This window comes from Podarcis filfolensis (genome assembly GCF_964270895.1).
Source record: "Podarcis filfolensis genome assembly, chromosome: 1".
Lineage (NCBI taxonomy): Eukaryota > Metazoa > Chordata > Lepidosauria > Squamata > Lacertidae > Podarcis > Podarcis filfolensis.
This window is the reverse complement of record NC_139604.1, coordinates 97,213,653-97,234,066: the sequence shown is the minus strand read 5'-3', so window position 1 is coordinate 97,234,066 and position 20,414 is coordinate 97,213,653. Positions and strand designations below refer to the sequence as shown.

General features: G+C 38.1%; 1 protein-coding gene across 6 annotated transcripts in view; it reads left to right on the top strand.

Moving 5' to 3' along the window:
* CDIN1 (CDAN1 interacting nuclease 1) overlaps positions 1 to 20,414 on the top strand; it is a 123,689-nt gene that overhangs the window by 60,875 nt on the left and 42,400 nt on the right. For 4 of the 6 annotated variants that reach the window (XM_083619881.1, XM_083619885.1, XM_083619883.1 and 1 more), the window contains 5 exons: positions 5,617 to 5,696; positions 6,023 to 6,072; positions 10,724 to 10,791; positions 13,338 to 13,403; positions 15,356 to 15,461. In XM_083619881.1, the coding sequence (XP_083476007.1) occupies positions 5,617 to 5,696; positions 6,023 to 6,072; positions 10,724 to 10,791; positions 13,338 to 13,403; positions 15,356 to 15,461 (370 nt within the window). Of the gene's footprint in view, positions 1 to 5,616; positions 5,697 to 6,022; positions 6,073 to 10,723; positions 10,792 to 13,337; positions 13,404 to 15,355; positions 15,462 to 16,202; positions 16,349 to 16,433; positions 18,647 to 20,414 lie in introns of those variants that run through there. The other 2 variants (XR_014549466.1, XM_083619882.1) reach the window with 2 other exon arrangements.

Sequence of the window (20,414 nt, the reverse complement as noted above, 5' to 3'; positions counted from 1 at the left end):
TCAGCAACAATAACTTGAAAATATTTAGTTTTAGTTTTCTCTTGATTTCAGTGTCACAGTAACACTGTCATGCACTTAGATACTACTTCTATTAAACCTCATCATTTAATTTTGACCGTTGTTAGCTGCATAATATTTTACATGAACAGAGAGTTTATTACTATTTTTCTCTGCGAGCTTGGTACCAATAATACGTTAGACTGTTAGGGGACAAGTCAAATAGAAACAAAATTGTCTATGATTTCACACACACACACACACACACACACACAAACACACAAAACAAATACTTCTGTCACTCTAAGCTCTTAAGCTTCCATTCTTAATCACTTTGTAGCCTGGTGTCTCAACTGACCTGCTAATATATTATCACTATACTAGTAGAATCCTTGCTGTGTTGCTTCAGTTGACTCAGAGCCAATTCTCACTTTATAACCACTTTGTAAAAAGGTCACCAGAAATGCTGCTATATGACACCAGCTCTACACAACAGCCGTAATATATGAATAGAAATTTAAAATAAATTTGAGATATATTCGGGATTTTATTTCTGGCTTAAGATACGTTTTAGTCATACGTTCAAGTCTTCCTTCACAACCAAAGAAGCATCATTAAAAAGAATTGAAATTCTAGTTTTTCTGCTCTGATAGAAAATCCCAGAAACCCCAAAAGTGTACATTTCCCCACATGTTGTGGCTCACCACTTAAAAGAAGCACAGTGACTTGCTTCTTCCTACCAGAGCTCTTGACAGGGGTTCTAGTCCTGTGGATTGAGTCTTGGATGTGAGTAACGCTATTGACAGGAAGGAAAGCACTTAAACTGCTAGCAACCTGGTTTTAACAGCTTCAGTTGTCAAATCCAGCACTAGGAGCCCCGTGTCAATGGAGCTCTGTTTGGCTGCTCTGCCCTGAAGGTCCGAGCCTCCTAGCCCAATGAAATTTTATGTTGTACACCATTTGTTGTTTTATGTAAAGCAATATATACCTGTGTTAAATACAGAAATGGCACAAAGAAACAGTGGACATGCTGATCAGTCGTGTCTTCTACTGATCAGTCTCCATATAAGTTGTACTTAATTCACCTAGGACTATATGACTTCAAAATGTACTCATGAAGATGATCCTCTATGTCAGCATTTTCTTCCTGTTGGTGGAAAGTTAGAATGTCAGGGAGCCATTGCAGTTTTCTATGTACAACCACATCTTTGCTGTGGGAAAATATTCAAATATGCACTCTCTGCTTGCCTTCTGAAGTGCTAGTCTTTCTCCCCTTTATCTGTTGCTTTTGCTTTGTATTTTCTTACAACCTCCATTAACTTTAAATTTAATAATTATATCCTGCCATTATTAATGGTGAAAGCTCCTTGGCTGGATATTTTTTCTCATATAGTGCCAGTTTCATAGGTTCCCCTGATCTAGGATGGTTTTCAGGGAAGCTCAAGGAGTTGGCTATAGCACAAAAGCCATATTACCAAGAGAATATTAATTCATTTTAAGTTGCTTCAACTGGTCATCTATCCACAACAAAATATGTACGCTGAGAAGATGCTATAATTACTTTTTTCATTAGATAAGCTTATTTTAATTGCTAGTTCACATGCAACAAACATGCATAATGATAATTATCAGGCTAATAATGAAGTTCATTTGGAAGTTTTTTTTTGCACAGGTGATCTGATTGCTTCCAGATAGCCGTCTTGTCATCTGTTATTCAATGCTTGTAAACTACACCATGTCAGAGATGCATATTAGACATATAGTGGCTGCATTTTAAAAGCCTTTTAAAATGCCTCTGAAAACTTGATATGTGTACCCAAATTTTCCTGAACTGTGTGACTCTTTTCGACAGGGATTGCACAGGAAATGACAGTGCACTATTCAATAATAATAATAATAATAATAATAATAATAGAATATTTACACTTTGGGCATATATTATAGCCACCATGAAAACACAACCCCATGCCAAATTCTACTCATCTCCGCTGAAATGCTAAGCAAAGCTTTTGCTGTGGATAACTGCTATCATCTGGTAATTCTTCACGTCCTTGATTGTGGCTGCCATGATTGTGGCATGGGGAGTCTCAATGCAATGATGTTTGTCCATGCGGTAATGATGTTATGACAAATGGAAGGGAAGATCTCTCTGCAGGGATGCAATTTGGGGCAGCATTCCATATGCTCTGACTCTCTCATTAAAAGTGGTGAAAAGCTTGGCCCACTCTACCCGAGAGAATCCCATCCCATACATGTAACCTGTGTCCCATAACAATCTTCCAGTTCAGCTAAGAGAATCCACTTCATGGTATTTTTTGCCCAATATGCTATGAGAGCAAGAAGTGCCATTCTCCTACAACTGGTCAATTCACAATATAACAGTTTCTCATCCATACTTTGATCATTTGAGGCACAGGTGGGTTTAGTGGCAAATAGTGCCTCATCAACCGTTTTCCCCAAGCCTGCGTAGAGTTCGGCATATTGGGTCAGGATGCAGCCAGCATTCCACACATCAGCATTGGTGACCATATGCTTGAGGTGGTAGATGATTTTGTCTACCTTGGCTCCACCATAACCAGCAGCTTCTCCATCGACCCTGAGCTGGACAAGTGTATTGGCAAGGCAGCTATGACAATGGCTCACCTCTCCAAAACACTGACCTCTTCACACAGGAATTTGTGGGAGGTTCAGTGAATTGGTATTGTATTGGGCCGCTGCCGCTGGATTTGCTTGTTTTGCAGTATTTTGTAGAGTATCTGTTGAGCAGATGCTTTTGTTATGTAAACCACACTGGGATTTTTGTATGGAGAATGGTATATAAATTAAAGAAAATAAAGAAATTCCTTCCCATGGCGATTAAGCTAAAACAGAGCTCTAATAGTCCCCCCCCCCCAATTGTCTGCCTTTTGGTGGCCAGAATTATGCTGGTAAGGGGGCGGGGAGGAAAATATTTCTTTTGTACTGATTTGCTTTGGCTATTTTTACATGAACATGTGGATTAAATGTAAAATATAGAATCCTAGGGAAAAATTATGGAAATACTAATCCTAGAACAGATTAGCCTGTCTGGCTTCAGTTTAATTATTGTTTAGCATCCTAGTTAAGTTAATGGCAATAGATATATTTTAAGCATTTGCAGTATTTATTTGGAAATAGAAACATGTAATGTAGTTCATGCTCAGCATAAGAAAATGGATTGATGTTTAATGGATGGCTTTAGTTTATTAAATATAGCTGCTGTGGTTTTCCATAAGTAGTAGTAGTAGTAGTAGTAGTAGTAGTAGTAGTATTTATTTATTTATTTATTTATTTAATTTTTATACCACCTTTCATCCAAAGATCACAGGACAGGTCACAACATAAAAATACAAAATGATAATACAAAATGCATAATAAAACAATAGAAAACCGATAACTCCCATCCACAAATACATCTACAGTGGACCCTCTAGTTACGTACCACTCTGGATATGTAACTTTCGGGTTACGAACGCAGCAAACCCGGAAGTGTATATTTCTGGGTTTCTCCGTACGCGCATTCGTAGAAGCGCTCAATCGTGCCGTGCGCTGAAGCGGCGCCTCTGCCTACAGACCTTTCAGGTTGCGATGGACCCCCAGAACAAATTTAGTGTAATTCGTATCCGGAGGATCCACTGTAAATGCTCATGGAAATGTTAATCAGCCAAAGGCCTTTTCACCTGGCAACCAAAGGTATGTAATGAGGGCGCCAGGCAAGCCTCCCTAGGGAGAGCATTCCACAAACAGGAAGCCACCACAGAAAAGGCCCACTCTCATGTTGCCACTTTTTGGACCTCTCACAGAGGAGGCACAGGGAGAAGGATGTCAGATGATGATCATGGGTCCAGGTCAGTTCATAATTTCAAGAAAATAATTGAAACTCTCCCTGACCACAACTATGTACTTGCAAATATTTTAATAAGTTCCACCTTTTAAAATACTGTACCAAAATTATTACATTTTGTTTTTAAAGCTATATGCCAGTTTATATTGGTATTATAGAGGTGTTCATTTTATTTATTTGGTCAATTGATATCCTACCCTTCATCAGATTAATGGGGAGGGGTGGCGTTCAACCTTCTGAATTCACTGTAAGGCCTGACATTTTAAGGTAACATTTATTTAATAAATGCGGTAATCCATCTCCCTTGTGCCTTGGCAAAACAGTGGCATGAACAGAGAAACAACTTTCTGTATTTTAATTCTGTATTACTTTTTGTTTGTTATACCCTTTTTAAAGGCAGGGGTGCATTTTCCAATAAAAAGCCTTCTCCAAAGATAAGTGAAAGTACACTGTAGGATTTGAAAAGCAAATTATGGTGTCTGTGCTGAAATTTCGCTTTAGGTACATGTCATATTCTAGGAAGGTGAATATGAGGGATAGGTACTGATCTCACCACATGTCTGCATATGATCAGTATGTGGACATATGATAGATGGAGGGATGGAACAGCTACTGCAGCTTCTCCCTATTGATACAGATTGACTCCACAGGATTATAGTTTTATACTTTAGTATTTGAGTATTGGAGCTGAGGCTCCAATACTTTGGCCACCTCGTGAGAAGAGAAGACTCCCTGAAAAAGACCCTGATGTTGGGAAAGATTGAGGGCACAAGGAGAAGGGGACGCCAGGGGACGAGATGGTTGGACAGTGTTCTTGAAGCTACCAACATGAGTTTGACCAAACTGCGGGAGGCAGTGGAAGACAGAAGTGCCTGGCGTGCTCTGGTCCATGGGGCCACGAAGAGTCGGACACGAGTAAATGACTAAACAACAACAAATTTGAGGAAAGGACCTTCCTTGCCTCCATATGCAACTTTGCTGGGAGACCTCAAATACCTCAAATATTGCTGGGAGACCTCAAATACCTCAAATATTTAAAAGACCCTCTCGGGTGTTATGTTTAGTAAGTTGTGGAATTTCCTTTCCACAGAGGTGTACCTGGCACCACTGATGCAGAAGCTGAGGTTTCAGGGAAGAAGGGGCATAGAAGATACACAGTTTTACTCAGAGCAGACCCACGGAAGTTAACCCATTGAAATTAACATTTCAATGAGTCTACTCTGAGTTAAACTTAATTTAACACCATTCATTTTATATGTAGAAAGGCAAGTACAGCATTGTAATGGTTGGTATCCATCTGTCTCGGGAGACACCTCATTGCACTAGTGCTAGTGTTGATCTTTAACTCCTATGACAACTTGTTTTTTGTGGTGGTGGTTCATTTGTTACCATTTTCAATTTTAAGCCATTTTGAAATTTAAAGCAGAATATAATTATTTAAAATGCTTGCTTGTTTCCATCATCATCACCATTTTACTGTAATGTAATACCATTTTCCATGTTTAAAAGAATGTTATAATTACTCACCTAGTTTCTGAATCATGGCGGTCAAGTGCACAGTTGTGCACTGCTTACATTTTATTGAATTAGGTGAATTGTGCATACAAAACTGTGCAGGATTACATCAATTTTGAAAATGGAATGCATTCAGATGTTATTAGTGTTTTCTTAGCATGTTTCACTCCCCACCACCACCCGACAGCTGGTTAGTGACATGTTTCCAGCAACACTTACAGTATCATCTTCTTCCTCCACAGCTTCCAAAACTCTTGTAAACAGTATGCTGCGGGACCCTTCTCAGATTCCAGATAGAATTCTAGCAAACCAGATCTATCAGGTATTCATCTGTTGGTGGCTGTGCCATTATCTGCCTAGCAATGTACAGGATTTTAAACCTCATTTAATTACTGTCATCATAATCTATCACTGAGGTCAGGCAATGCATAAATGGCAATGCAATATTTGTGAAGAGAGCATTTCGCTTTTTAATGGGTTGTTTTTATAGAGAATAAAAAGCATGCAATTTTTGTTTTCCGTGACTAACTCTGAAAAGCTTTTGATAGCCCTTATGAAGAAAAGTAATTACTGTTTTTTAGGATTCTGTTTAACTGTAATAGTTCTGCAGTTGCCCATCACTGTACTACTTTTCTTATTTGTCTGCAGTGTACTGTGAATGACTATTGTTATGGACCGCTGGTGGACTGCATCAAACAGTATCCTTTCTCGTAAAAGTTTAGGTGCACAATTGATGAGCTTAGACTCTGTGGAGGAGACGTGTCTGGCTTTAACCTGACATAAAGTTCTGCTTCACAAAACACATATCATACTCCTCTCTTTTACATTCAATCAACTACAAGAGGGTCATTGCAGACCCTGTCTCATACACTGTTTAACTAACATCAGATATGCCATATGAAAGTTGTCAGTTCAGTAGATATACATTTCCTGTGCTTAGATGGTATCCTGTTGCTGTTGGTCACATGAAATATGTAATCTTGTATCAAATTATTAGCTGTCATAACTTACATAGTACTGTAAAAATTGTTACCTGCTTTGCATTTTCCATTGGACAAAGGGTATTTGAAAAAGTGACAATATCTGACTTACCAGTAGCATGTTCTTGCATCTGTCCAAAGTGGACAAATACAGTTCAAGATAGCTGATGAACAGAAAGCTTCCTAAAGCCTTATAATGGGAGCTCAGTGCTTCAGACTAGGACTCTGCGTAGTACAGTGGTACCTCAGGTTACATACGCTTCAGGTTACAGATGCTTCAGGTTACATACTCCGCTAACCCAGAAATAGTGTTTCAGGTTAAGAACCTTGCTTCAGGATAAGAACAGAAATTGGGCTCCGGCGGCGTGGCAGCAGCAGAAGGCCCCATTAGCTAAAGTGGTGCTTCAGGTTAAGAACAGTTTCAGGTTAAGTACGGACCTCTGGAACGAATTAAGTACTTAACCAAAGTTACCACTGTATTTGAAAGATGATGGTGAACTGAGTTCTTCAATGAAGAGGAGACCTGTAATTCCGTTCAAGTCTATAAACTGAAAAATTTATTACTGTTTGGAGCAAGGATAGGAAGCTTGAGGCTCTGCAGATATTGTTGGACTCAGTCAGGGATGATGGGAATTGTAGTCCAACAGCAACTGGAGGGCCATAGGTTCCCTCTAGTCTAGGGGCTGTCCCATTTTATATCACTTGTCCCCTGGATATTACCAGGAAATACTGAGTTTTAGGATGGTAAAAAAATTGTATGCCAGCCCCAGGTGAGATCTCCGCCCAAGTTTTATTTGTATAATAATTTTTAAATTGGTACTACCTTTCCAAAAAGCTCAAAAAATCCAAATTGAAAACATAAACAAGTAGTTTTCAAAACATGGTAAAATCAAAGTGAATCAGCAGCAGCTGATGATTACTTCAGCAAATTCTATCAGGTTTCCTATATCAGGTGTACTCGGGATGGCTCTCCCCACAAAATGGCCTGGTTCACATATCATGCTCAGCCAGTAGGTTGCGGTTTGTGGTTAGTGAGGAGAGAGTTTAACCACAAGCCCCAGTTTGGACGACAAGCTAAGCCAAAGTTTGGCTTAGCTCAGCATAGCAAAAAGGACCAGCGAAGCGCAAAGCAGCTGTGAGCTTCTATCCAGGAACCTGCACATCCACACAGTCCTGCTAAGCCATATTGGAATGTGCAGGTCAGTTCTCTAGGGCATCCGGGATATCTCCTCATTTGGGCAACTGGGCAGTATGCTGCTTCCTAATAGAAGGGGTGCCTAATGAAGGCTCTGTGGGGACCATGCTGAGCCTTTTTCAGCTGCTACTCTTTGAAGGTTCCATGGTAGCCATAGGCAGACTTGCCCCCGCCTCTCTGATGCTTACTACATAACATCCAGGGCTAGGGAGCACCAGGGCTTTGGTCTCTGCCAATGCGACATCTCCACAACTGTGTGTGCAAATCAGTCCCACATAGCACTTAGTGGGGTGAAGTAGGTAATTAATTCTGCCCCGCTCCATTGCTCTTCCCGCAAGCTACTGCTTTGCACATAGCTCTGGCATTAGATATTGGGGTTCTAGTTAAAAACAAAGTAGATCCTGTGACCTGAGGTCTACCTACTTGCATAAAACAAAAATAAAATACCTCAGAGAACTCTTTGAGAGTGGCAAAGTGCCTTCCATAGTGCCTTTGAGAGAGATTAATGAGGAACAGCACAGCTGCCTGTATGCCTGAAACCTCCCATCTACTGTTCTACATGGCTTGGTTATATGTAGGAACATTTAATTCAGTGTTGCAAAATATGCACCTGGGCCTGCTCACAAGTCACAAATTAAATAATAGAATTCAGATCCCTATTCAATCATAAAGGTCAGTTAGTGGGCTCACACCCAGTCCTGTTTTGAACAATTCACCCGCCTCACACAGCACTCCATCCCCAGATGTTTCAAAAGGTCCTCACAAGCCTCTGGAGAGGTTTTTCAGGGGTAGATGCTGGAGTAGATTATCAGGAAACTTTGTTTCCATTAACTTATTTTGGGAACCCCAGAGGAGGCAGTGAGATTCCTTCTGTGCTACATAAATTGCTTTATTAGCATGGTACATTAGTGCAGGATTGTGCAGCCATTCTGAGCTACATCTTGTTCTAGCCCTGACCATTGCACAGGGTGAAAAAACAATGCTCTTGAGAAAACTCTAATACAGCAGCAGTTTATAGGATTAGTTAAATGATATTTGCTATATGGTATTTTATGCACATTGTAGATCGTCATAATTCCTCATCAGTTTTCATAGAACACCATTTTTTAAAATTGTCAGCCATGGGACAGGTTGCATTATCCCAGACTGTGTAGGAAGGCATTATTTGTGAATATATGTTTTTGAATTTCTCTGCAACGCTGACCTCATTACCTGAGTCCAGTTGAATGGAATAGTACCGGTACTTCCTTCTGAACAGACATGGTTAGGGTTGCAACCCTACAGCTAGGGAAGTGGGGTTAGGCTTGCAGCCTTAGTTGTTAATTTTAAGGCATACAAAGTAGCTTTAAATCAATTTAAAGTTAAGGTTTTAAAAGCATAATGTCTTCTAAGGATTGCATATTGATTTTAAATACAACTATCTAATTATATATGCATGGACTAAAGAATGAAGTCAACCTCTTTGTAAATGCCAGGAGGCTATTTTTCAGTAATAGTTTGGCTGCTTACGGGAAACTAGACTGCTGGATTGCATGAGTAGAAAATGGCTCGTGAGGTTATTTACAAGTTTTGCCCCATGATCAGTGCCATACATCAATAACAGGTATTACTGTAGGCCAAGTCTAAGTGTTTCTGCTTATGGTACATTATAAATTTTGTTCTTAGAATTTATCTTACATTTTTTGTGATCATTCATTTTCTTTCTTTGGCTCTGTCATTATATTAGAGTTTAATGCAGTACATGATTTCCATTGCAATGCTATATTTGTGTGATGCTTTTTCTTATTATTTTTTTTGTATTCCAGCTGTTATTCCTTCTAGAAATTAGAGATTAATAAGAATGGGGAATCCATTTATAGTTAAAATGTTTTAAAAACATCTGTGAAGTAAATTCATCAGTTGATAGTTTATTCATAATTATAAATTGCTTTTTCTATCATGATATAACAAAGGTTGGTAGCAGTGCAGAGATATATTCTATGATAACTTCCATAATGAAACAGATTTCAAATGAATGTATAGAATTTCTCAGTGGCTTTCAATACAGTGAAGGACAGTAGCCTACTAGGCTGGCTCTTTGGTGTGGGAATGGAATGCATGGCATTATGGTGATTCCATTTCTACATAAAGATTGGGTAGAAAGGATGACACTGGGAGATATCTATATGAGACTCCTGGGTGAGGTCATAAGGGGTTTGGGAGTTGGGCAGCATCAGTATGCAGTATTTCTGAGACTATGCAGGTTCTAACTGTTCTCTGATCGCTGTCCATTTTGATGGGTTGGATGTGGGCTAATAAATCGAAACTAATTTGTGAGAGGACTGAACTTCGGTGACTAGTGGTTTCTGTGTTCAGGAATTAGATGGACAACCTGTTTTCACACTCCTAATCAAGGAGCACATTTGTAGTTGGGAGACACTCTTTGATTCGACTTACTCACTGGAAACTTAGGTGTCTGCAGTGGTACGGAGTGCCTTCTCTCAACTATTACTGGTTTATTAGCTACAACGGTTCCTAGACAGCGATAGCCTGATCACAGTAATTTATGGTCTGGTTACCTCCCATTCAGATTAGATCATTTGGAGTACTATTGAAGATTGTTTCTCGGGCAAAATGTGTCTGCTTGGCTTTTGAATGGAGCCACTAGCAGGCTTCTAAGTGGTTTACAACTATAAAAATCAACACATAAAATACGCATTAACAATTCTGTTGGGTGCTAATACTCCCATAATTAAAATGTACAATAAAAGCAACCATTAAAAAGCATAACAAAACAGTTAAAACAAATAGCAGAAGCAAAGTAGAATCAGAAGTTCAGCTCAGGGAAATTATTAGACCCTGCTCTCATTTGAACCTAAACATTTATGTGTGATTTTAACTAATACAGACTTCTTATTTTGCCAAAGTTATTGTTACCTACCCTCAGAGCTCTGGATTAAGGTTAGGATATATTTTAAATAAATAATATATTGGCATTCTTTGTGTGGCCCACTAATGCTTATTTCTCTTTCTACTTTGTGGATTAAAAATGGCTTGGCGGGGGGGGGATTGGAATCATTCCACCAAAGCTAGTCAGTATTCACTGCTGCATAACTGTATTCAGCGTCATATAATTCTAAAACTGAATTTTATTTCAAACACTATGCCTTTCCTTCCTTGATGGAAAAAAATCAGTGCAGTTGGACATGAGCATGAGGTCTTATTGCAAGAAATGCTTTTGGAGAAAAATATATCTTTTTTAGGTAAGATTTTATATTTTAATCTAGTACCTAAACATTCCACATCTCAGTAGCTTTTCCAAAAGAGGTCTCCACAGATATCTTGTATTAGGTAGTAAAGAGAGGCTAAGAAATGATTGATGAGGTACATGTTATCTTTTATTGATTTAGACTTGAGCAGGAACTCAGTTACCTAATACCCCATACTGCACGGGCATAAGCTAGCAATTAATATTTTATAGAATAAGTAGCTGGGAAAAATGCTTTAATATCAGCTGCTGTATTACTTTTGGTGTCATGAGATATTAGCCATAATCTAGGTCTTAGGAGACTCGGTAGGAAGCATAAGAAATATTAGCTGCATAATGCTTCATGTATTAAAAAGAAAACAACCACCACCATACAGGAGGAATTCACTGGTTTCCTTAGAAGCATGTTTATTTCCTCATATTTTTGAACAAGTATATTAAGCCTTCTTGCATTATCTCTAATCTAACAATGCAAAATGTTAACCTTTATAAGAATATTATTGCTGTTCATTGTAGAAGTATCACTTTAATTTTTTGCAGTTAACACTTGCTTAATGCAGTTCTTATTACAGTGGTACCACAGGTTACATACGCTTCAGGTTACAGACTCCGCTAACCCAGAAATAGTGCTTCAGGTTAAGAACTTTGCTTCAGGATGAGAACAAAAATTGTGTTTCTGTGGCGTGGCGGCAGCAGGAGGCCCCATTAGCTAAAGTGGTGCTTCAGGTTAAGAACAGTTTCAGGTTAAGAATGGACCTCTGGAACGAATTAAGTACTTAATCCGAGGTACCACTGTAGTTAAATAATCATTGGACTTCCCTAGAAAGCATGATCTCACTCTTTGGATTGTGTTTATTGGTAAACACTCAATGCAAGAAAGTTGCTGTTTTTCACCTAGAAAGGCTTAGCCAAAGTGAGATCCCCACATACTACAGTAGTAATGTCATTTAAAAAATAATAATAATTAAATAAATATTTAACATACTTTTTATATCTATTAAGATATTATTGATGGAGTTTACATCAATGCTCAATACATGTTATGATTTGAGCATACTAGTAGACCATAACAGAATACTATTTTCAAATACTAGAAAGCCGCTGTAGTGTGTCTTCCACTTAGAGAAACAATACTTGAAGAGTTTATTTCCTAAGTATTCTTCAAAAATTGACATTCATAAATATCAAAAGCACTTTTCAGAATCAGGTGAATTCTATTAGCCTATGATAGAATACTAGATGTACCACTTCAAACCTCAAGTAAAATATACAAATTTGAGAAAATGCCAGAGAGAATCTCAGGCTTGAATATCCCACTGTTCTCCTTCATGCACAAGGGTAGAAAGTTAAAGTTTCCATTTGCAGTTTGAAACAAGCAACAGTTTCCTGTTGCATTTAAATCCAGAAAAGTGTCATTTTATCCAGTCACAGCGAATCATAACCAGGGTCTCATGATTTCTCATATTTTGATTAACTATTGTTGCTAGTCAGCCTTGAATCATGGTTTGCTGTTGGCTTACTGATTTGTTAGGGAGAAGGTGATCCCAGATTCAGACACAATTCTAAGTTATCCCCTTCCTGGTTTGTTTTCCCAGAAAAGGAAAGAATAAAAATGAGAATGATTAGTTTACATGTACCATCATAGAGCTCATACATGGTATTGTTTATTAAGCGAAGAACCTTGGCTTTCTGCTGTGTATGAACACAGCTGATGGGAAACTTCAGTGTAGTGCAAACTGCAAAAAAGAAGCTTTTAATTTCCATCCCCTTGCATATAAGTAAAGGGGAGGGTGAAGCACTGGCAGACTTTGGGCTCTCAAATTTCAGCCACACTCTGTGTGATGCTAAAATTCGGCATGTCCCCCCTGTTTCTCATGCTCCATCTACATTCCCTTGCAGCACGGCACCCAGTACCAATTGCACTAACCTAAATCCACCTCTGGGTGAAACTTGTGAACCTGAGGCTTGCCACAGCTCATCCTCAAAGTGAAAAGTCCCAATTTCCCATTATGTTTGAACTTGGACTTCGTGTCTGTCTATGTGCCACTGGAATGTGATGGCTCAATGCTAGATAGTTCAACATTAAATTAAGAGGCTAGAATAACTTCTGTGTCCTATAATAACTTTTAAGTGATTTGATTTTATACTCATTTCCACCCAACGTATAAATTGAGCGGAAAGTACAGCATGTCTTCATTGTGATAACACTAGCTATTTCTTAAAGTTACTTTCAGAGAGATCCAATCAACTAAAATATTTTATTTTGAATATTTTTCAGTAACAAAGTACTGTATGACAGGTTGAATTAATGATGTTTATAATGAAGACATAAAAATGCAGAGATGACAAAGAAGCATTTTTATATTCATGTATCAGGTTTGCTAAGAAGGTTCATTTAATCTGACACAGCATTGCATGCGTAAGAAGGATATGTATGAGTGCATTAGTAATTCTTGTACCTCCGTTCAAAAGAAAATTAATTATTCTGCTATCTGGTTAAAAGAATAATACTATTGTTTATAATATTTATTCTCTTTATAGCTGAAGATCAGTTACGTGCAAAAGGTTATGACAAAACACCAGACTTCATTTTAGAGGTGCCAGTCGGTGAGTCCATGAGGTTTTTAAGCTTTGGTGGGTGAATGTGTTTATACTGAAAAGCTAACGTTCTTAAAGGCATTATGGGAGACAGAGGATAATCATAACACTCTGTTAGATATTCACAGTAATGAAACAATGCCTGTAATAATTACAGAGCGGGAGGGAGGGATAAAAAAACTTAGATCCCAGACTGACCTAAGAACCTGATCCATAAGTAAACCTGTTATAGGAACATGTCATAGAAGCATCTGGATTTATTCAAATGTGTAAGCTGTTGACCTGAGACAAATATTTTAAAATCTGCTTTATCCTCAGTCATTGCAAAAGCTAAAATACTGTTCCTCCATGAGACAAACTTTAACCATAATTTGTCAGACTTCTTGCCACTCCTAATGCCCCAGTTGCGAATGCACGTTAGCTGCCATGGTGCAAATGATAGATTGCGTCATGGGAGCTAAAGAGGCATCCTGCAAATGGTAATTAGGTCAAAGACATCCAGCTGTGCCCCACTTACTGAAAGTCCCAACAGTGCTGCAGTGTGTGTGTTTGTGTGTTGCTACACAGTGGTCCATTTGACCAGGCTGTGACAGATGAAAAATACACACAGAAAAATCTTGGCATATACAAGTTTAGCAGGTGTGCTAAGCACCTGCATTGGTCTTGCAACGGAATTAGAACTACATCATGGATTTGACATAGCACTTGACTTCTAGCCCTTGCTATGCCAGAATTGCACAAAAGAGCAATTTTAAAAATCATTTTAGAAAAGTATACGTGCCACTCAATGCAAGGAAACCTGAGGTCCATTGTGGGCTTGCATGCATGTATTTGTTTACCTGTGCCCATGCACGTTTTTAAAAATCTCATCTTGCTTTTGAAATACATTTTTTTTTAGTACAGTGGTACCTCGGGTAACATATGCTTCAGGTTACATACGCTTCAGGTTACACACTCCGCTAACCTAAAAATAGTGCTTCAGGTTAAGAACTTTGCTTCAGGATAAGAACAGAAATCGGGCTCCAGCGGTGCAACGGCAGCAGGAGGCCCCATTAGCTAAAATGGTGCTTCAGGTTAAGAACAATTTCAGGTTAAGTACGGACCTCCGGAACGAATTAAGTACTTAACCCAAGGTACCACTGTATTCCAAAATAATGAAAAATCACTACCCTCTCCAACCTCACAATGTCTTATGATAGCAGTGTCTCACACCGAATGTAACCGACCTGTAGAAAGGATACTATGAATTGAAAAGAGAGGTGTTGTATGTACCCTTGTTAACCATGAAAATCCTTTAATAAAAACAACTATAAAAAGAGTGGTACCCCACCACACCAAAAAGTGTGCTGCTCCAAGCCAAGCAGGGATTCAGATTTGCGCACGTGGAAAGCTGCCACTTCCATCAGAAAGTTTTTCCTAATGTTTAGTCAGGATCTCCTTGAATCCATTGGTTCAGCTCCAAACTTCTAGAGCAGCAGAAAAGAAGCTTGTTCCATCTTCCATGTAACAGCCCTTCAGATATTTGAAGATAGTTATCATAGCACTTCTAGCACATCTGGAGGTGCGTAGGTTTCCCAATCTTGTGGTACAACGTGGTACAGCAATATTGTGCCCATGTTTCTGCCTTTCCCACGCAAGCTTCACAGTCTCTGTATTTTCCCTAACGCTTTATATCTATCATGTGAATAAGTGGGGGATTGTGGCAGGTCATGAATGGGCACAGTGTGAACAATGAGACATAATACCCAGTTATTCTGCCCATAAATAACTGAACCCTTAAAGATGCAAGCACACTGAAAAGATTGAGTGACTGTGTTTTTCAGTACGGTTTAAAACTGAGGAAGCCTTGCATAACAGTAAATTGTGTTAGATTATTCTTAAGATATATTCATTTACTGTGATTTAATAATTTGTAAGGGTTTGGGTTCATTTTAAAATGTATTATCCCCCCCCCCCTTTAGCTGTAGAAGGTCATATCATTCATTGGATTGAAAGCAAAGCCTCTTTTGGAGATGAGTGTAGCCACCAAGCCTATCTACAGGACCAGTTCTGGAGTTACTGGAACAGGTAGATTCTTTCTTTCTTTCTTTCTTTCTTTCTTTCTTTCTTTCTTTCTTTCTTTCTTTCTTTCTTGTTATTTAAACTGTAGGCCATATGTCCATTATTGCTATTTGTCTGGAAGAAAAGAAAGAATGTTGACATGAAATGGATGTCCCCTCGGCAAGCAGCCACTTCTCTGAGCAGCTCCTGCTTATGAGCCCCGGCATTTTTCATTGCATAAGCATAGTATGTTTGCTGTAGTATTAACGACTGAGATCCTGAGGCATCTTGGGACTGGGCAAGCACTGGTGGGGGTTCTCAGTGTGGCAGCCTGTAGCACACAACACTAGAAAGCTCTACCACCTCAGCTTGGGTAAAGAAGTGCAAGAACATGTCCCTTACCTATGATCTGAATTTGGCCTCTTAATATTACACACAGCCTTTCAATGTTTCAGGTAAAATCCGTGGCGTCTTTGCCTTTGTGGAAAGCACTTCAGTTCTTGCAAGTCAGGTCACACAACTACTCACTTTTGTACCCTCCAAAATAGAATAGGATATATTGCAGAGAGCTGCAGTAGGTGGCAGGGATCCATGACTTGTAGTGGTCAAAGGCCTTTCCACTCGGGCAAAGTCACCATTGGATAAAGCCCATCCTCTGAAGGTGCCTTTGTTCATCTTCAACAGCAGGCACTTATTATCAATGCTGTTTTTCTATTAAAAAAAAAAGAGGTGCCAGAGCTCACCATGAACTTTCCCTTATTCTCTTAGAATAGCAATGGTGCCCACATGAGAGGTGCCAAAGATGAGCTCCAGTGATCCCCAGCTGAAAAAAAAGCCCTGCTTATCATTAAAATTAAAACTATTAAATTTCCCTTGAAAATTCATTTCTGCAGGCATTCAAACATGTGTTCCTTCTCTCTTGCCAAGCCTGTAATCCCAAAGTAACTGCTACACTAAAACCTTTTGTGTCCTACCGTTTCTGCCTTTTTCTTCTTCCAGGCTCTCCCCAGTTATTTCACAGAGGTACACCCCACTGATAGAAGTATCTTAGCCTACCAAGCTGCCATGTTTGAACCTTTTGAGAGATACTTGTGCTGAATATATAAAGCTGATATATTTATTCTGAGTTAGACCAGTAGCCTGCCTAGCAGATCTCAGAGTCTCCAGCACTGACTCTTTTGTAGCCCTGCTGCCTGTGCTCATTTTATGTGGAGTTGTCATGGATGGAACGTAGGGCCATTTGATGCAATGGCCACTTGCTCTGCCCCTGTACTGTGGCCACTCCTGGGTGCATTTTTGCTCTGTAAGATGGCAGAAAATTGCTCTGGGTTTGGTAAAATATTAAAAGTACATGAAAATCTAATTTGGTTTAATTATATAGTTGAATTCCAACCTAAAGCTGTGCACTTGCATATTTTGCTGTAATATACTAATGAGTAAACTAGTACTATCAAGAGACAGATTAATTAATAATTAGTAACTTCACTGTCAATTATGACTTACAGTAAGTAAGGATGCAGTCAGTTTACTATTTCCATTGTTTGCAAATCTGGCTGTCGTGTCTCTAGACTATGTTTTAGTGAGTCCCAGGAGAAACCTTGACGCTGTTATTATCGGAAGTAACTTTGCTACGTTTGAAGAAGGCACTAACAAAATGTCTTCTTTGACACTGATATTAGAATAATGATAATTCTACATAATGAGAGTAGCATTTCTTCTACACTCTTTGAATATGAATAGCAAACCTTCCACCTACTGAAATCTTTCACTATTTAATTGTAATCTAAATGTCTTTAGTACTCTGCACACACTCCTATTGATTAAACAGGAAAGTTCCTATTTAGTCAATAGGAGTGTTCGAAATTTTCCTAGTGTGTTCATTGCTAATCAACACACCCAAAGTTCCTTTCTAGAAATGGCACACACCAAGTGATCCTAAATTCTCACTCAGAAGTTACACTGAGATTAAGGTGACCAGTACTCCATACTAAGTGTGCTTAGAATAGCACAGTCCTATACAGTCCTATACATACATAGGCACCAGGCAAAAACAACCCTCTTCTCCCAAGCCTTTGCCTAATTATACAATCTATGGATTGTTATTTGGTGTATATTTGGGGGCTTTTATATTGTAAACCGCCCTGTGATCTTCTGAAGAAGGGTGATGTAGACATATAATAATAAAATAATTCATGTCTGCGCATAATGTTCAGTGGGTCTACTCTCAAGTGAGTGGGTTTAGAATTGCAGCCTAAATTGCACCTGGTGAAGATAAAAAAGTATAATGTTCTAAAAACAACTTTGTCAAAGAGAGTAAAACTTAAATTCCATTTTAACTTGCGTCTGTTAAATACCATTTATCACACGTGCAAAAAGATGTCAGGAAGACGAAGTTATTTAACGTACAGTACTGAGTATATTGATAATAATGTTATCAGTTGATACGTTGAGGTAAAGTTAAATTGTTTGGAAATGTTTGGGAAAGGAAGATATCCTTTCCCTAGCACAATGTCAATATCTAGCAGTTTAGGGGCTTAAAAAGTTGTATCGGTGAAACAAACGGACTTAGTGGAAACCTTGGGAGTTGCATTTGTCAAGCATCTAGGAAAACTGTTCATGCATACCCAGTATCCAAAGCTTCATTGGCAGCCAATACACAAAGAACTGAAAGGTCATTCTTCTTCCTGCAGTATGATGGTTTGTTGACATATTTTGACACACTGGTACAATACTGAAAGGTTTTGACCTTATTCCAACACTCAGGGACTTAGGATTGCTTAAGCCTTCTAGTGCTTATGGAATTTCACAAATTCCACATTCTCTCTCCCTCTCTTATCTCCCATGCCTGTCCTAGCATTAGTTAACTTGTTTCAGAAATGGGCTTGAATGAATTTAGAGTCATGAATTACTGTCATTTTTCATTCAGGCTATCATTGTCAGGTGGGGGAGGAATTATTATGAGTCTACACAGAGCAATAAAAAGTAGTGAATTTTAATTTTCTCACAGGAACCTTGTTATCCTAAAGGCCTTCAAAGGAACACTGTAAAATGTTTGTGAGCAGAAAGTTGTATATTTGTTTAAAGCTTATGTGTAAGCTGTGTATTTTTCTTTCAATCAATCCTATGTATACTTTCCTGGGACTGTCTCCTTTAATTCAGTAGGATTTCTGATTGTGCAGAGGATTCTGCTGTTAACGGATAATTTTTCCAAAGTAAGTAGTATAAAGCATCTTTAGTCTGAAGGAATAAATTTTTAGTGTTTGGATAATAGCCTAATCTTCAGAATTCTAAAGTTTGTGATATCAGTACAGTATGTTTATGATAGTGTTATTTTTCTTTGCAGTAAAAATTCAGCAGTGGTGGCAACACAACAAGAATAAAGTCACATAAAGTGCAATTAAGATTACATTAGCTAGTAAATTTCACTTTGGGAAAAATGTTTTCCATATTGAGCATTTTAGTAGTACACCAGATTTAGACAATCTTTTATAAATGTTTTTGAGGCTGTTCTATTTTTCTATGCTTTTTCTAAAAGTAAACAGAGTAGTATGATCTTTCATTGTTTCAATTATATTTCTTTATATTTTTCCTCTAATCTTTCAAATATTGTTGCATCATTGGAGGCTATTCCATAATACAGACAGAGCGCTTTCAGCTTCCATCTATATTACTGCAAGGCATCAGCTCCAATTTCCTTGGTATTTCTCATTCAGATTAGACAAGCATCTAGGCTTACGTACGATAAGAGCTGACAGCATAGATCCTGCTATGTTTGCCAAAGGCCTGGTCACAGACACTCCACTATGTCAAAGAATGTCAGCCCCCACAGACCTTACCTTTCAGAACGTCTTGTAATTTTTAATTGACATTTACATCTGACATTTTGAATGTACATGTTATTGTTGAGTCTTTATCTACATATGAATGGTAGAAACATTTTCTGAACAGAACCAAAACATTTTTTAAAATTATTATTTAAGAAGGTTGCTTTGCTTGCTCAAACTCAGGCCTAGCTACATTCCCTCTTCCATTGTGTAATTTTTATGAGTGCTTTGCTAATCAAATTACGAAGCTTTCGCTGTGTGTGTAAAGAAAGAAGTTAAAAGTAATTGACAAAAATAGAATCATCTTACTTTAGGACATACTAGCCATACAGTCGTGCGGCAAGAATCTATTTTAAAACATTAGCTACATTATTTGGGATATTTTAAAATGTAGTACACAAAATGACATATTCATAACTATTCCAAATCCCATTTAAAGCATAATAATTTGAGGGGGGACTTTTAAATCCTTCTTTATTCTATGCCATGTAATATTTTTCTGCATGCATTTTCCAAATGGAAGTTTTAATTTAATTCTTTTTTAAAAAAATTAAATTAAATGAATAAGGGTAATTATCCTAAATCGGAATAAGGAAGTTCAGTTGCTCATAAATGTCAATAAGCAAAGAACTAACAGAAGTGGTTTGTCACAAACGATCCTGCTTTTCTTCTAATTAGTTCATTTACATTTTACAAATTAACAGTAAATTTCAGATAGAAGATATTCCAGCAGCATACTATAGCATTACTGACCTGTATTTGTATCTGCCAAATTTAAGTTAATTAGAAATGTAGATGCTGTTTGTTTTATCTGTCACAAAGCTCATCTTTAAAAAAAGGCTAGACACACTCCCCCCTCCAACATTTATCATCTAAATAATAGTCTTCCCAAGATGGCAGCCTCATAATAAACTCTTTTCAGTGGAGTGATGGGTAATGAAGCTTGCTTGTGAAGGAAGCGAAAAATGTTGTCTAGCCAAATGCATGAATATGATGGCTGGAGAATCAGTGGACTTTCTCAGTCATCAATCTTTTTAGTAGCCTCTTACACATCTGAATATTTTGATAGATGATCTAATAATTGAGTTATCTATCTTTCTAACTATCAGAGTTGTATAAAAATTATTCTCACATTCTACTGAATATTAACTATATT